This window comes from Panulirus ornatus, chromosome 53 (assembly GCF_036320965.1).
Source record: "Panulirus ornatus isolate Po-2019 chromosome 53, ASM3632096v1, whole genome shotgun sequence".
In the NCBI taxonomy this organism is placed as follows: domain Eukaryota; kingdom Metazoa; phylum Arthropoda; class Malacostraca; order Decapoda; family Palinuridae; genus Panulirus; species Panulirus ornatus.
In genome coordinates, this window is record NC_092276.1 from 20,360,112 (window position 1) to 20,378,160 (window position 18,049).

The window sequence follows — 18,049 nt, forward strand, 5'->3', positions numbered from 1 at the left end:
TCCCATTGCCACCCCACCACACATGAAATAAAAACCCCTTCTCCCCCTTATGTGCGCGAGGTAGCGCTAGGAAAAGACAACAAAGGCCACATTCGTTCACACTCAGTCTCTAGCTGTCATGTAATAATGCAGCGAAACCATAGCTCCTTTTCCACATCCAGGCCCCATAGAACTTTCCATGGTTTATCCCAGATGCTTCACGTGCCCTGGTTCAATCCACTGACAGCACGTCGACCCCGGTATACCACATCGTTCCAATTCACTCTAATCCTTGCACGCGCACCCTCTCCCCATGCGTGCGCATGAGGTAGCACTAGGAAAAGACAACAATGGCCACATATGTACACATTTAGTCTCTAGGTGTCATGTGTAATGCACCGAAAGCAGCTCCCTTTCCAGATCCACGCCCCACAAAACTTTCCATGGTTTACCCTAGACGCTTCACATGCCCTGCTTCAATCCACTGACAGCACATCGGCCCCTGTATACCACATCGTTCCAATTCACTCTATTCCTTGCAGGCCCCGATCATTCAAAATCTTTTTCACTCCATCCTTCCACCTCCAATTTGGTCTTCTACTTCTCATTCCCCCCAAACTCTGACACATATGTTCTCTTTGTCAATCTTTTCTCACTCATTCTCTCCATGTGACCAACCCATTTCACTACACCCTCTTCTGCTCTCTCAACCACACTCTTTTTATTTCCCCACATCTCTCTTACCTTTTCATTACTTACTTGATCAAACCACCTCACACCACATACTGTCTTCAAACATCTCATTTCCAACACATCCACCCTCCTCCGCACAACTCTATCAATAGCTCATGCCTCACACCCGTATAACATTGTTGGAACTAATATTCCTTCAAACATACCCATTTTTGCTCTCCGAGATAACATTCTCACCTTCCATACATTCTTCAAAGCTCCCAGAACCTTCGCCCCCTCCCCCACCCTATGACTCACTTCCATTGTTCCATCTGCTGCCAAATCCACTCCCAGATATCTAAAACACTTCACTTCCTCCAGTTTTTCTCTATTCAAACTTACCTCCCAATTTACTTGTCCCTCAACCCTACTGAACCTAATAACCTTGCTCTTATTCACATTTACTCTCAGCCTCCATCTTTCACACACTTTTCCAAACTCAGTCACCAGCTTCTGCAGTTTCTCACCTGAATCAGCCACCAGTGTTGTATCATCAGCGAACAACAACTGACTCACTTCACAAGCCCTCTCATCCACAACAGACTGCATACTTGCCCCTCTCTCCTAAACTCTTGCATTTACCTCCCTAACAACCCCATCCATAAACAAATTAAACAACCATGGAGACATCTTTCACCCCAGCCACAAACCGACATTCACTGGGAACCAATCACTTTCCTCTCTTCCTACTCATACCCATGCCCTACATCCTCGATAAAAACTTTTCACTGCTTCTAGCAACTTACCTCCCACACCATATACTCTTAATTCCTTCCACAGAGCATCTCTAACAACTCGTATCATATGCCTTCTCCAAATCCATAAATGCTACATACGAATTCATCTGTTTTTCTAAGTATTTCTCACATACATTCTTCAAAGCAAACACCTGATCCACACATCCTCTACCACTCTGAAACCACACTGCTCTTCCCCCAATCTGATGCTCTGTACATCCCTTGACCCTCTCAATCAATACCCTCCCATATAATTTCCCAGGAGTACTCAACAAACTTATACCTCAGTAATTTGAACACTCACCTTTATCCCCTTTGCCTTTGTACAATAGCACTATGCATGCATTCCACCAATCCTCAGGCACTGCATCTCCCTCTCATTTCACACTACGTGTTATTACCTCCCTATTTGCCCCTTTCACTGATGTTCCCATTTGTTCTCTAGTCTTACGCACTTTATTCACCTCCTTCCAAAACATCTTTTTATTCTCCCTAAAATTTAATGATACTCTCTCACCCCCAACTCTCATTTGCCCTCTTTTTCACCTCTTGCACCTTTCTCTTGACCTCTTGCCTCTTTCCTTTATACATCTCCCAGTCATTTGCACTACCTCCCTGCAAACTAGTACTCCATCCTAAAGAAAAGGCACTACAAAAACCACAACAACAACTTTCGAACTCATTCAAGAAAATCCACACCTCTAGTATCAACCCAGTCCTTACCTATGAGCCACTAATGACCCTGTCCAATGACATCCCTTCTTCCAAAGAACATTCAAAAATTCTCATGACACACTTCTCAAAAGTCGTCCACAAACCAATGACACACCTAAACAGGAAAGGCAGGAAAAACCTACTGAAATCCACCCACAAAAAATTTCTCTCACCTTTCACTCCCACTGATACATGCAGCACACTCAAACCCTAAAAGAACTCTCCTTCAACAAGTCCTGGCAACATATCAAACTTTCACATAAATCACTAGGGCCTAGTTGCAATTCAAGCACTTACAAATAACTTCAACTACCTCTGGTTTCAAAACAAAATCCATAATATTTGTTCAAAGAAAGTCACACAAAGCTTATAATATCGGGACTGCTCCCAAGGTATGACTTTGATTCCTGTACCCTCAACAGAATGCTGGGGATAAACAGAGGAATCAAAGCTCTCTGTTGGGAGGAGGATACTGTGTTTAGTATTGACCTGTGAGACCATTTCAGTCGTGATAGGTCTCTGAACACTAGGGATGGTCTTCACTTGAATGGAATAGGGAAAGCCCACCTTGGCAGAGTATTGGATGAGAATATTAGGCCTTTTATTTGATAAACTACTCATGAGAGCAAATCACGGTCAAGCTAATGAAGGAACTAGGAGAGTGGGGAAGGGTGAGGGGGTAGCTGTTGGGGGTGGGTCAGTGCAAGAGGAATCAGTGTGAAGGGAATATGACGAACAAGGTGTCCAGTTTAACCACTATAATGGTAGCAGTAAAGGACGGATGGGATCTTGGCGGTAGGGATCCTCAGGGAATAACCTCACAGGCAAAGGAATTAGCAAAGATAGGTCAAGTAGGATCAGTTGGGAAAAACTCAGGCAGTATAAGTAACAGGATAGCACACCTACAGATCAACTCTCAGTTAACTTTTAGGAACATGGCTGGTAGGGTCCAGTGAAGGGAGGGAAAGAGTAAGGCAGCGAACCCAAAACAGATGGAGAACCGTCTCTCTCCCACTGCTGCACATGCAAACATTAACAGTGATGATACAAACATGAATACCAATAGTAAAAAAAAAGGCAAATTCAGTCCAGAAATCAACTCCAAAGAAAATAAGTTTAACATACACAAATGCCTGGAGCATCATTATGATCATGAATTTATATCCCATACAGGTACAGAAAAACTGAGCATTATTGCAATCTCAGAAACATGGGTAAACTATGAGAATAAACACGTAATAGCTGAGTTAGCAATGCCAGGATACAAACTAGTTACGAAGGATCACTTGTACAGGGTAGGCAATGGAGTTCTGATCTACCTTGATATCAATCTAAGTGCTATTAAGATAAGCAAAGTAAACACACACACTTATGACTCTTTATGTTGACATACCGACAAGTTCAAAAGTAAGCTACGTCTCGGTGTTATTTACAGACCTCCTAAGTAAAAAGATGACAACTATAGTAAACAGTAAAGAGGTTATAATAGTAAGAGACTTCAACAGTCCAAACATAAATGGAAAATGTTGACAGGTGACCGAGAGGGAACGAGACTAATGCAACTGACTGAAGACACTTTTCTAAGGCAATTAATTAAGAAAACTAGAGGTAAAAACATTCTTGCTCTTGTCCTTATCCGTGACACAAACTTAATCAACTCTTGCAAAATAGTGAGAGTTTGTCAAAGAGCAATCACATTTTGATTAGATTAGAGAAAAATTCAAATTATGAAATAATGACAACAAACTCTTGATCCCAGATTACAGACAAGCAAATATTGAAAACATTAGACACAAAATTCGCTGTACCAATTGGACAAAACTTCTTGATGTTTACACAGTCAAAGAAATGTGAAATAATTCTAAAAACACACCATTCAAGATTGAAAATAAATAAATTCCATGAATTACCAAGAGAACTTGCAACATTTTAAAATCATCATGGCTGAATAGGAGAAAAGAAGGACTAATTCACCAAAAGAAAAAAACAAATTCATATCAAAGTGAACAGATGAAAGTCAACCAAGAATTAATCAAAATCCAAAGAGAGTGTGAGGTCATATGACAGAGTAAATGCGAGGAATAAAAAAGAGTTTTCTTGATCATTTGCTTTGTTGCTGTCTCCCGCGTTAGCAAGGTAGCGCAAGGAAACAGACGAAAGAATGGCCCAACCCACCCACATACACATGTACATAAATATATGTCCACACACGCAAAATATACATACCTATACATCTCAACGTATACATATATATACACACACAGACATATACATATATACACATGTACATAATTCATACTGTCTGCCTTTACTCATTCCCATCAACACCCCGCCACACATGAAATAACAAACCCCCCCCTCGTGTGTGAGGTAGTGCTGGGAAAAGACAAGAAAGGCCACATTCGTTCACACTCAGTCTCTAGCTGTCATGTAATAATGCCCGAAACCACAGCTCCCTTTCCACATCCAGGCCCCACAGAACTTTCCATGGTTTACCCCAGATGCTTCACATGCCCTGGTTCAATCCATTGACAGCATGTCGACCCCGGTATACCACATTGCTCCAATTCACTCTATTCCTTGCACGCCTTTCACCCTCCTGCATGTTCAGGCCCCGATCACTCAAAATCTTTTTCACTCCATCTTTCCACCTCCAATTTACTCTCCCACTTCTCCTCGTTCCTTCCATCTCTGACACATATATCCTCTTTGTCAATCTTTCCTCACTCATTCTCTCCATATGACTAAACCATTTCAAAACACCCTCTTCTGCTCTCTCAACCACACTCTTTTTATTACCACACATCTCTCTTACCCTTACATTACTTACTCGATCAAACCACCTCACACCACATACTGTCCTCAAACATCTCATTTCCAGCACATCCACCCTCCTGCGCACAACTCTATCCACAGCCCATGCCTTGCAACCATACAACATTGTTGGAACCACTATTCCTTCAAACATACCCATTTTTGCTTTCCGAGATAATGCTCTCGACTTCCACACATTCTTCAAGGCTCCCAGAATTTTCGTCCCCTCCCCCACCCTATGATTTACTTCCGCTTCCATGGTTCCATCCGCTGCCAGATCCACTCCCAGATATCTAAAACACTTCACTTCCTCCAGTTTTTCTCCATTCAAACTTACCTCCCAATTGACTTGACCCTCGACCCTACTGTACCTAATAATCTTGCCCTTATTCACATTTACTCTCAGCCTCCATCTTTCACACACTTTTCCAAACTCAGTCACCAGCTTCTGCAGTTTCTCATATCAATCAGCCACCAGCACTGTATCATCAGCGAACAACAACTGACTCACTTCCCAAGCTCTCTCATCCACAACAGACTGCAAACTTGTCCCTCTTTCCAAAACTCTTGCATTCACCTCCCTAACAACCCCATCCATAAACAAATTAAACAACCATGGAGACATCAGACACCCCTGCCACAAACCTACATTCACTGAGAACCAATCATTTTCCTCTCTTCCTACACGTACACATGCCTTACATCCTTGATAAAAACTTTTCACTGCTTCTAACAACTTGCCTCCCACACCATATATTCTTAATACCTTCCACAGAGCATCTCTATCAACTCTATCATATGCCTTCTCCAGATCCATAAATGCTACATACAAATCCATTTGCTTTTCTAAGTATTTCTCACATACATTCTTCAAAGCGAACACCTGATCCACACATCCTCTACCACTTCTGAAACCACACTGCTCTTCCCCAGTCTGATGCTCTGTACATGCCTTCACCCTCTCAATCAATACCCTTCCATATAATTTACCAGGAATACTCAACAAACTTATACCTCTGTAATTTGAGCACTCACCTTTGTCCCCTTTGCCTTTGTACAATGGCACTATGCAAGCATTTCGCCAATCCTCAGGCACCTCACCATGAATCATACATACATTAAATAACCTTACCAACCAGTCAACAATACAGTCACCCCCTTTTTCATAAATTCCACTGCAATACCATCCAAACCCGCTGCCTTGCCAGCTTTCATCTTCCGCAAAGCTTTTACTACCTCTTCTCTGTGTACCGAATCATTTTCCCTAACCCTCTCACTTTGCACACCACCTCGACCAAAACACCCTATATCTGCCACTCTATCATCAAACACATTCAGCAAACCTTCAAAATACTCACTCCATCTCCTCACATCACCACTACTTGTTATCACATCCCCATTAGCCCCCTTCACTGAAGTTCCCATTTGTTCCCTTGTCTTACGCACTTTATTTACCTCCTTCCAGAACATCTTCTTATTCTCCCTAAAATTTAATGATACTCTCTCACCCCAACTCTCACTTGCCCTCTTTTTCACCTCTTGCATCTTTCTATTGACCTCCTGCTTTTTTCTTTTATACATCTCCCACTCATTTGCATTATTTCCCAGCAATAATCGTCCGAATGCCTCTCACTTCTCTTTCACTAATAACCCTACTTTTTCATCCCACCACTCACTACCCTTTCTAATTTGCCCACCTCCCACGCTTCTCATGCCACAAGCATCCTTTGCGCAAGCCATCACTGCTTCCCTAAATACATCCCATTCCTCCCCCACTCCCCTTACCTCCTTTGTTATCACCTTTTTCCATTCTGAACTCAGTCTCTCCTGATACTTCCTCACACAAGTCTCCTTCCCAAGCTCACTTACTCTCACCACTCTCTTCACCGCAACATTCTCTCTTCTTTTCTGAAAACCTCTACAGATCTTCACCTTCGCCTCCACAAGATAATGCTCAGACATCCCTCCAGTTGCACCTCTCAGCACATTTACATCCAAAAGTCTCTCTTTCGCACGCCTATCAATTACCACGTAATCCAATAACGTTCTCTGGCCATCTCTCCTACTTACATATGTATACTTATGTATATCTCACTTTTTAAACCAGGTATTCCCAATCCCCAGTCCTTTTTCAGCACATAAATCTACAAGCTCTTCACCATTTCCATTTACAACACTGAACACCCCATGTATACCAATTATTCCCTCAACTGCCACATTACTCACCTTTGCATTCAAATCACCCATCACTATAACCTGGTCTCGTGCATCACAACCACTAACACACTCATTCAGCTGTTCCCAAAACACTTGCCTCTCATGATCTTTCTTCTCATGCCCAGGTGCATATGCACCAATTTTCTTGATAGTTAAGAATAATCCTAAGGAATTCTTCAAACATATAAGACAAAGGAAGACGGTAATAAAAGGAATTAGACCATAAACAAACATGACACACTAACTACTGACAACAAGGAAATGGCTACCATACTAAATCATTCTTTTAACTCCATATTCACAATTGAAAAAACATCTCAAATACCATAACCAATGAAAAGTTTCAAGGATCTGATGAAGGGGAGTTGAAGGTTAGAGAAATAAAAAGCTCTAAAGTACTTAAATACTTGGACCAATGGAATCCTAAGAAATCTAACAGCCCAGGTAATTTTACTCCAAGATTTTTTAAAGGAGGTCAATAGACTACTGATATACCCTATAATAAAAATATTCAACAAATCTCTATCGGATGGTCAGGTGCCAACTGACTGGAAACTAGCAAATATTACTTTTTTTTTTTTTCCGCTGTCTCCCGCGTTTGCGAGGTAGCGCAAGGAAACAGACGAAAGAAATGGTCCAACCCACCCCCATACACATGCATATACATACGTCCACACACGCAAATATACATACCTACACAGCTTTCCATGGTTTACCCCAGACGCTTCACATGCCCTGATTCAATCTACTGACAGCACGTCAACCCCGGTATACCACATCGATCCAATTCACTCTATTCCTTGCCCTCCTTTCACCCTCCTGCATGTTCAGGCCCCGATCACACAAAATCTTTTTCACTCCATCTTTCCACCCCCAATCTGGTCTCCCACTTCTCGTTCCCTCCACCTCCGACACATATATCCTCTTGGTCAATCTTTCCTCACTCATTCTCTCCATGTGCCCAAACCACCTCAAAACACCCTCCTCTGCTCTCTCAACCACGCTCTTTTTATTTCCACACATATATGAAAAGGAAACAAAAAGTGTGCCTTGAACTACCACCCAATTAGCCTTGTTCAAAGTTAGGTAATATGATGGAAACAATATGATGAAATTGTCATGTTTCTAGAACACAAAATTATATCAAATAAGCAACATCGTTTCTGCAATAGAAGATCCTGCCCAACGAATCTAAAAAATTTTAATGTTATTTACCAGAAATGGGATGAAAAATTACTGTCTGATATTGTATATTTCGATTTCCAAAAGGCTTTCAATAAAGTAACTCACAAGAGTTTTACATAAACTCAAAGCATATGGAATCGGTGAAGGACTTTGTACATGGATCAGAGACTGGCTTACCGGAGGAAAGCAGCATGGAGTATTAAATGGCAAAGCCTCAGATTGGCTAGACATAATGAGTGGTGTGCCACAGGTGTTAGCCCTGGGCCCAATTCTTTTCATAATATACATTAATGAACTAGAACTGTCTCATTTCTAAATTTGCTGATGATACTAAACTAGGAGGTAGAGCTGTAAACATGTAGGAATGCAAAATGATTCAAAGAGATCTTAACTTATGAGCACAGTGGTCTGACAGATGGCAAATGAAGTTTAATGTAGACAAGGGTAAAGTTATGTACTTTGGAGACACGATATATGTTACGATTACAAACTCTTTGGAAACTCTCTAACTAAAGTAAATGAAGAAAAGGACCTTGGATTTGTCATTAGCAACCATCTGAAATACACTAAACAATGTCAAGCAATAAGTAAAAGAAGGCAACCACATGTTAGGTTTCCTAGCCAGGAACATAGATTACAAGACACCAGAAACAATTCTCACACTTTATAATTCTCTTGTGAGACCACTGATCTCCAGAATGGGGTGAGGCACTGATAAGGTGTTGCAGGAAGTAGCTGCCTGATCATGCATTCTGAGCATCCAGTGTGTCTAGAAATCTCACATGTACCCACATTTTCTTGCTTTCAGACAAGAATTCCAACAGTTTCCTTCAAAAGGTTAGAGCCAACCATCTTGAGGCACATGTGGAAGAAATACAAAACCCTGAAGAAAAATTCCCAAAATGATGTGGGAGCCAGGAGACAGCATAAGGCAAACTGAGATGAATTGCTGGCCTCATACCATTAGAAACACCAGTGGAATTGTGTCATCCTGATAGGAAGTCACATGTATATGCCAGCACTCTTGTAGAGTGTATATTTTTGATGAACATAATGTCAATTTATTCATTCATTCATGCAAATAATGCACTGAGTGTAAATGATATGTGCATAAGTCAATAATGAGTATAACATATAAAAATACTTTTATGACAACTTGCCTTTCCCACTTCAGCAAGGCAGTGTCAAAAACAGAAGATATGGGATGTGCATATGTACAAAATTAAAGAAAAAAATGGTATACTTACAAAAAGAAGCAGTATCTGTGCTACCAGCCTTCTCCTGTCAACTTAACACCTTAAAACACCAACATAGAGGAAAGTATCCCATTTTTTTGGATATTTTCTTCAATAATATATGATACAGAGATATTCTGTATAGGAAAAAAGATTCTATATTAGATATTCTTTTGTGAGCTGGATGAGCATCATTTCTGAAGACAGCCACTGTTTATGGGTTAAGCACCTGTGAGGCCTACACCATTTTTTGAGGATTTTTTCTGTCATTCAGATTTTCAACAATTAATATGAATGGTAGTTTTATTCTCTTTTCTAAAAATGTTAGAAGTATACAAGAACCAAATATATATCTCTTTTATTTATAAATGATTCTGAATTTCTAACTCTTGCTGAAATATGCTATTTCTTTTTCCTTAATTATGGGTGTTGTACCTCCATAACCCAGGACCATAGCACTTGCTCTTTGCAAATGATGCAAATAGGTTAATCCAGCACAGTCCAGAGCACTTATGAAGCCAACAACTTTCATCAGGACCAGAGGTCCAGAGGTGAGTTGATATGTGTTTGCCTTTTGTGGAGAGAGCATAACTTAAAAGTATGAGTTCAGTGTCTTTAATGTGGAAGGTGCTTCATGGGTACAAGGAATCTTGTAATATGTTAAATCAGTATTTGTAATAATGGAGAGATGAGTGGTATTCAAAGTGCATATGAGAAAGCATTACTAGGGCAAGTCTGAGTTGTGAAGTTTCAAATGGATGTATGTCTGGTGAAGGAGAGTTTATGACAAGGTTGGGGTAGGTTGTTTATAGCTTCTCTGTCAGGTCATTATAGCAAGAATATGTTTTGTTCTGTCAGTGTGTTGTTTGTAGGATTGGGAGGATCTAAGAATACTGGTTGCTTGTAAGGCAAGGCTAAACTTTATATTTCTGAAAAGGGACTTGTGACATGTTATATATGGTTTGGGTGAAAAGGGGCCAGAGCTGCTGCAAAGAATTGGGTTACATACATATCAAGGTAAAACTGTATTTGAAAGATTTATGTTTAACAGTACAAGTGCTCAGTGTTGGTAGCTGCAATGCCACCAGTGATTTTTTTCTTTTATGGCTCCAGTTACGGACAAAAGTCCACATCGAGGCTGGGCCTTAATTGAAATATAGAGAGAATTATGAAACAGAAAAATAAAAGACAAGGGAAAGTGTACAAATTTTGGAGAAAGTAAAAGACCTGTCTTTTGAAGTGTGCCAGGTCATCGTTATTGGGAAAAACATGAGAAGATAGAGAGTTCCAGATCTTCGAAGTATAGGGAAAGAAGCTGGTATCAAAACAGCCCACCCTTGAGTTGCCGATGGCCATACAATAATCATATGAAGCAGCAGCTTGCCAAGTATTGCATGGTCTAGCCAGCTTTCAGAAGCAGAAAACAAAATAATACCTATAAAAGAGGGAAAATGAACCAGCATTGTGGATTGGGGCAAGGGGGTCAAGTCTGGAAGTTAGCCATGATAGTTTATAAGTAGGGTCGCTTTCAACTCAACTCTGTCAAGTAAGCAGTACTCCAAACAAGGAGAAAATAACCCCTTGCATATACAGAGCAAATGTCAGAAGAGAAGTTCTGACATCTAAACAGGAAATCCCAGTTTCTTAGAGGCAGACTTAGCTATTCCTGTAATGGGTGGTTTCCAAGAAAGAGTGGATGTTACTGTTAAATGAAGTATGTTCATTGAGTTAAGAGGTGGAATAACAGAACAGTCAAAGGAAAGATGGAAGTTGAGGAGTTATTCTTAATGCTCTGTTCTGTGCAATTTGTAGTTTTGTTATGATGCTTTTGAAGCTGTGGATGACCATGTGAAGCAGATAAACTCTTTTTAAAGGATGTTAAGGGATTCTTTAACTTGTTCAAAACTAGAGCCAGTAAGTGTCCTGGGGGAATTTAGTTTTGTTTGTTTATGGCTTTTGTGTTGATGTTTGTGATGTGGGGGTGAGTAGTGTGTGTGTGCAATAAGTGAAGTTGTGTATGACTGGCATTTTGTTAAGTGGACCATTATTAGAGCTGTGTGTGGTTGCAGATTGGATTCATGTCTATCAAGAGTCAAGAGGGCAATGAAGAACTTCTAATGGATGCAAACATTCTGTTTTATAAAAGTCAGTATTCTGTGTGATGTACACACCTCAACATTGCGTTATGCATGAGAGGACCAATGCATGATCCTTTGACCAATTCCAGCTCACTATTCCTTGCAGCCAGAGCACTGAAGTTTCTCTGGTTAACCAGCATCAGGCAACAATGAGAGGAGCAGAGCTACGAGCATACCCAGGGAAACAACCGCAGGTTGCCATTTATCATTAGTAAGAAGATGATAATTGTTGATGGTCTACTCACGCTTGTTCCATTCTGATACCCTACTGCCAAAGGTTTTCATGCTCTCTAGCCACAGTGGGGAAGTGAAAGGATTTGACAAAAGAGCGAATATCTTCAATTATTTGTCTATACAAGGCACAGAGGCCAGTGTGGGAATTATCACGGATTGTATGTGCTAGTGTTCGATCAGTGCAGGTATGGATATTAAGATTTCACAACAGCAAAGGTAAGGCAACATCAGTAGACAAAGGAAGACCCGGGAAGGCTTGGAAGACTTCACCACGCACACAAACATCCTGAAACATCAGCTAGAAGCTAATCCACGTTTGTCAGCACAGGAATTAAAAGAAAAAACCCAAGAATGATCGGTCAAGTGTCAGTAAAAACCATTCATCAATGCATCTATGACAACCTGCACTTCAGCTGTCATCAAGCCCAAAAGAAGCCCCTCCTCACCCTTATGCAGATGCACTTTAGGGTCGCGTAGAAGCATATGCTATGAAGGGATGAAGCCAAACATTCTGTGACTAGGAACCAAGTTAGCACGTTTATCAGCACGCCGGGAGTGATCCTCTCGATCCCAAGCATACTTTCTGTACTGTTAAACAACCAGATTCTCTCATGGTTTGTGGATAGTTTTCTTATTATGGAACTGGTGACCTTGTCATACTGCCCAGAAATCAAACCATGAATCAGCGCAACTACCTCGAGCTACGGATAGGCTCTCTACCAGGCTGTAATCATAAGTGCCTTGTGGACGTGTTCATGCAGGATGATGCTCTTTGCCATATGGCAAATCTGTGAAGCACTGGCTTAGTGACTGTGGAATTGACTTCATCAATGACTGGTCTGGAAACAGCCCAGATACTAATCTGATAGAGAAATTGTGTAGCTAACTTTCAAGGAAGGATACTAGCAGTGTCCCTAAGCTTGAGGTGGCCATTCAAGACGAGTGGCACAATTTGGACCCACAGCTTCTCAAGAACTTAGCAGAATTGGTGCCTTCATGCATTCAAGAATGTATAATGAGGAAAGAAAAGCTAATCACCTATTAAAAGTATATATAAATAAAACTAGTGAATAGTTTTTTATTTTCATCCATTGGCTCCCCAAGCATAATATAGTTTATCTTTATTTTCATCCATTGGCTCCCTAAGCATAATGCAATGTCAAGGTGTGTAAGGCCAGGTGCTGTGATGTATTTGTGAGGTCATCTGCAACTGAAAAGGACTAGCACACTGTAGTTTGCAGGGGATAGGGGAAAGTCATATAAAAAGAGATTGAAGAGGATTGGCAAAAGAACTGCTCCCTGGAAGATCCCATATACAGCTTGACAAGTTTGGAGGTGACACCTCTGTAAGTGACTCTTTAAGCTACAAAAGTTGGCTGAGAATGTCAAGTGTTTCATTGGCACTGTAGGCTGGGGCATGACAGAGGGTTACAACACTATGTTCCATTTTGCATGGTCAGCGTGTCTCATCCAATCATCATGCAGAGAGCCAATTTTTCACTCTGCCAAACACTTCCAAGCCATTTGATTGCACCTTGTCCTGTATCCTAGGTAATCTCACACCTTACCCCATCTACAGTCCAATTTAATTTTTCCATCACTTACTTTGAAAGGATCTACCTCAAACAATTTCAAACTGAGCAAGGACATAGATGCCTGGAGAAAAATCCATAAGTCATCCTATTGAATAGTAAATGACAAAATATTGGCCATAGATATACAGATAAGCAGATAAACTATATTTTTTTCTTGGTCACAAGCATAATTACATTGTTTACAAAAAAGAAAAAGCCCCCCCATACTTTTTCAAAGACGACGTCACACCTACATTTCTGTACTTCGTTAACTCTCTTTAAGCCTTGACCGCCATCTGCTCACCCATCTGGGCATGGAATTGGCAAGGTTCTTGAATTATTCTAGGTCCATGTTTTGGGTCCATAGGGTGTTGATCTGAATGGGACAAGGCACTGATGAGGTGATGCAGGAAATAGCCACCTGATTGTGCATTTTGAGCATCCAGTGAGCCTAGAAATCTCACATGTGCACACATTCTCTTGCTTCCAGGTAAGAATCCAGGCCTTCTCCTTACAGAGCCATGAGCCAACCATCTTGAAGCAAAGGTGGAAGATATACAGTGCCCAAAAGAGATTTTCCCAAAATGAAGTGGCAGTCAAAAAAAGTAAATGAAGAACATCATTCCTTTAAGACAGCCAGAAGCTAACTGAGGTAGGTTGCTTTTGTTCACACCATTAGAAACACTAGTCTCAGCAACTAGATGCATGATGATTTCACCCTGGAAGTGCCTTATGCTTGTACACACAATAGACCTTAGTTGTGTATTGCCTTTGAAAATATATGGGTGACAGATGATGTCTTTTGTGGATAATGAATTTCAGTAAATTATATGAAAAGTACATACCTTAGCAACATAATTTGGTTCAGGAGGAATAGCCCCACATAATGGAGGTGGTTTTTCCCCAGGGTTACCAATCCAAAGTGGCAGTGTTTGAGCACAATTCAACAACATTTTCATCAGAGCACCACGTCGAATGGTTTCTTTGTTTCCTGAATTTTTAGCCTGCAATAGTAAAATACAAAAGTAAAAAATATGTATCCAATTAAAGAGAGTGACATATACTATTAATAATACATGGCAAGAAATATAAGTTTTTAACTATGAAAAACTGTTTCTCACCAGAATGGTGTCCAGTAAGCCTCGAAAAAATCTCAGGGATCACTGGGAATCAGAAACTTCTTTATTCCCCTCTCCTTTTTTGGAGGCTCTAGTCACAGACAATAGTGCATATCAAGACTGGACCTAAATCAACATATTAAGAGGCTAATGAAAGGGAAAAATAAACAAGAAAAGTATCTACAAATATTGAAAGAAGTGCAAAATCTGTCTTTTCAAAAGTGCCAGGGTAAAGAGTTATAAAGCTGAGAGGTATAGGGAAATAAACAGTTATCAAAACAGCCTACCATGAGTTGAAAATGGCCATATGGTAATCATGTGACATACTAGCTTGCTGAGTACTGCATGGTCGAGCTAATGGTTAGGGGAACATAAGCAGCCAGCTCTTGAGAGCGAAAACCAAAGTAATACCCATAGAAGAGGGAAAGTAAACCAACCCTGCAGCACATGGCAAAGGGGCAAGTTTTGAAGTTAGGCTAGAACTGATAAGATGGAGATCAGATTCCAGATGAGAGAACAGTCTCCATCAAGGGCGTATCAATCCCCTGTATAAACAAAATAAATGTTTGGAAGAAGAGAAATATAAACTTCTCAACAGAACTCCCAGTTTCTTAGAGGCAGACTTAGCTATTGTCTGTAAAGAGAGGTCTACAAGATAGTGTTCATGTTACGGTAATACCAAGTACAGTGAACCCTTGATTTAAAGGACTAATAGGAGGAAGGGGTGTCCATCAATGCTGAAAGTTTCCTAAATCAAATGTAACCTATGGGCCTTTTTTTTTAATACAATATACAATATAGAGTAATACAATACACATTACTGTATGAATATAAAATCATTGAATTATGATAAAGAATATGTAATACATACCATCTTTTTTGACTGTAGTTGAAGAATATTTTGATGTGACCATAGTGGTAGTAGTAGAGTAGTCTTTATTCAGTCTGTTTCATGCTACCAAAAACAAGTGCGATATGAAATGGTGTGGCATTTGAGATTTTTTAATTTTTCAAAAGTCTTTAAAGATTATCATTAATCAAAGTACTGTAGTATTAATTGTCCAGTCCATCAAATCTGAAATCTTATATCAGGGTCCATTAAATCGAAGGTTTACTGTATGTTCACTAAGGTAAGAATGGTGGATTTACAGATCTGTCAAAGGTGAGAGGAAGGTTGTGAGGAATTTTCAAAAGAGAAATGGAAAGAAACTGGTCTTGGAGGCATATATATATATATCCCTGGGGATAAGGGAGAAAGAATACTTCCCACGTATTCCCTGCATGTCGTAGAAGGCGACTAAAATGGAAGGGAGCGGGGGGCTGGAAATCCTCCCCTCTCAGTTTTTTTAATTTTCCAAAGGAAGGGACAGAGGGGGGGGGGGGGGGGCCAGGTGAGAATATTCCCTCAGAGGTCCAGTCCTCTGTTCTTAATGCAACCTCGCTAATGCGGGAGATGGCAAATATTATGAAAGATATATACATATATTTTTTTTTTTTTTGCTTTGTCGCTGTCTCCCGCGTTTGCGAGGTAGCGCAAGGAAACAGACGAAAGAAATGGCCCAACCCACCCCCATACACATGTATATACATACACGTCCACACACGCAAATATACATACCTACACAGCTTTCCATGGTTTAACCCAGACGCTTCACATGTCCTGATTCAATCCACTGACAGCACGTCAACCCCGGTATACCACATCGATCAAATTCACTCTATTCCTTGCCCTCCTTTCACCCTCCTGCATGTTCAGGCCCCGATCACACAAAATCTTTTTCACTCCATCTTTCCACCTCCAATTTGGTCTCCCACTTCTCCTCGTTCCCTCCACCTCCGACACATATATCCTCTTGGTCAATCTTTTCTCACTCATTCTCTCCATGTGCCCAAACCATTTCAAAACACCCTCTTCTGCTCTCTCAACCACGCTCTTTTTATTTCCACACATCTCTCTTACCCTTACGTTACTTACTCGATCAAACCACCTCACACCACACATTGTCCTCAAACATCTCATTTCCAGCACATCCACCCTCCTGTGCACAACTCTATCCATAGCCCACGCCTCGCAACCATACAACATTGTTGGAACCACTATTCCTTCAAACATACCCACTTTTGCTTTCCGAGATAATGTTCTCGACTTCCACACATTTTTCAAGGCTCCCATGATTTTCGCCCCCTCCCCCACCCTATGATCCACTTCCGCTTCCATGGTTCTATCCGCTGCCAGATCCACTCCAAGATATCTAAAACACTTTACTTCCTCCAGTTTTTCTCCATTCAAACTTACCTCCCAATTGACTTGACCCTCAACCCTACTGTACCTAATAACCTTGCTCTTATTCACATTTACTCTTAACTTTCTTCTTTCACACACTTTACCAAACTCAGTCACCAGCTTCTGCAGTTCCTCACATGAATCAGCCACTAGCGCTGTATCATCAGCGAACAACAACTGACTCACTTCCCAAGCTCTCTAATCCACAACAGACTTCATACTTGCCCCTCTTTCCAGAACTCTTGCATTCACCTCCCTAACAACCCCATCCATAAACAAATTAAACAACCATGGAGACATCACACAACCCTGCCGCAAACCTACATTCACTGAGAACCAATCACTTTCCTCTCTTCCTACACGTACACATGCCTTACATCCTCGATAAAAACTTTTCACTGCTTCTAACAACTTCCCTCCCACACCATATAATCTTAATACCTTCCACAGAGCATCTCTATCAACTCTATCATATGCCTTCTCCAGATCCATAAATGCTACATACAAATCCATTTGCTTTTCTAAGTATTTCTCACATACATTCTTCAAAGCAAACACCTGATCCACACATCCTCTACCACTTCTGAAACCACACTGCTCTTCCCCAATCTGATGCTCTGTACATGCCTTCACCATCTCAATCAATACCCTCCCATATAATTTACCAGGAATACTCAACAAACTTATACCTCTGTAATCTGAGCACTCATTCTTATCCCCTTTGCCTTTGTACAATGGCACTATGCACGCATTCCGCCAATCCTCAGGCACCTCACCATGAGTCATACATACATTAAATAACCTTACCAACCAGTCAACAATACAGTCACCCCCTTTTTTAATAAATTCCACTGCAATACCATCCAAACCTGCTGCCTTGCCAGCTTTCATCTTCCACAAAGCTTTTACTACCTCTTCTCTGTTTACCAAATCATTTTCCCTAACCCTCTCACTTTGCACACCACCTCGACCAAAACACCCTATATCTGCCCCTCTATCATCAAACACATTCAACAAACCTTCAAAATACTCACTCCATCTCCTTCTCACATCACCACTACTTGTTATCACCTCCCCATTTGCGCCCT

At 40.8% G+C, this 18,049-nt stretch overlaps 1 protein-coding gene across 2 annotated transcripts in view; it reads right to left on the reverse strand.

Moving 5' to 3' along the window:
* Sgf29 (SAGA-associated factor 29) overlaps positions 1–18,049 on the reverse strand; it is a 122,413-nt gene that overhangs the window by 18,066 nt on the left and 86,298 nt on the right. For both annotated transcript variants that reach the window (XM_071692690.1, XM_071692689.1), the window contains exon 6: positions 14,405–14,563. In XM_071692690.1, the coding sequence (XP_071548791.1) occupies positions 14,405–14,563 (159 nt within the window). The remainder of the gene's footprint in view (positions 1–14,404; positions 14,564–18,049) is intronic.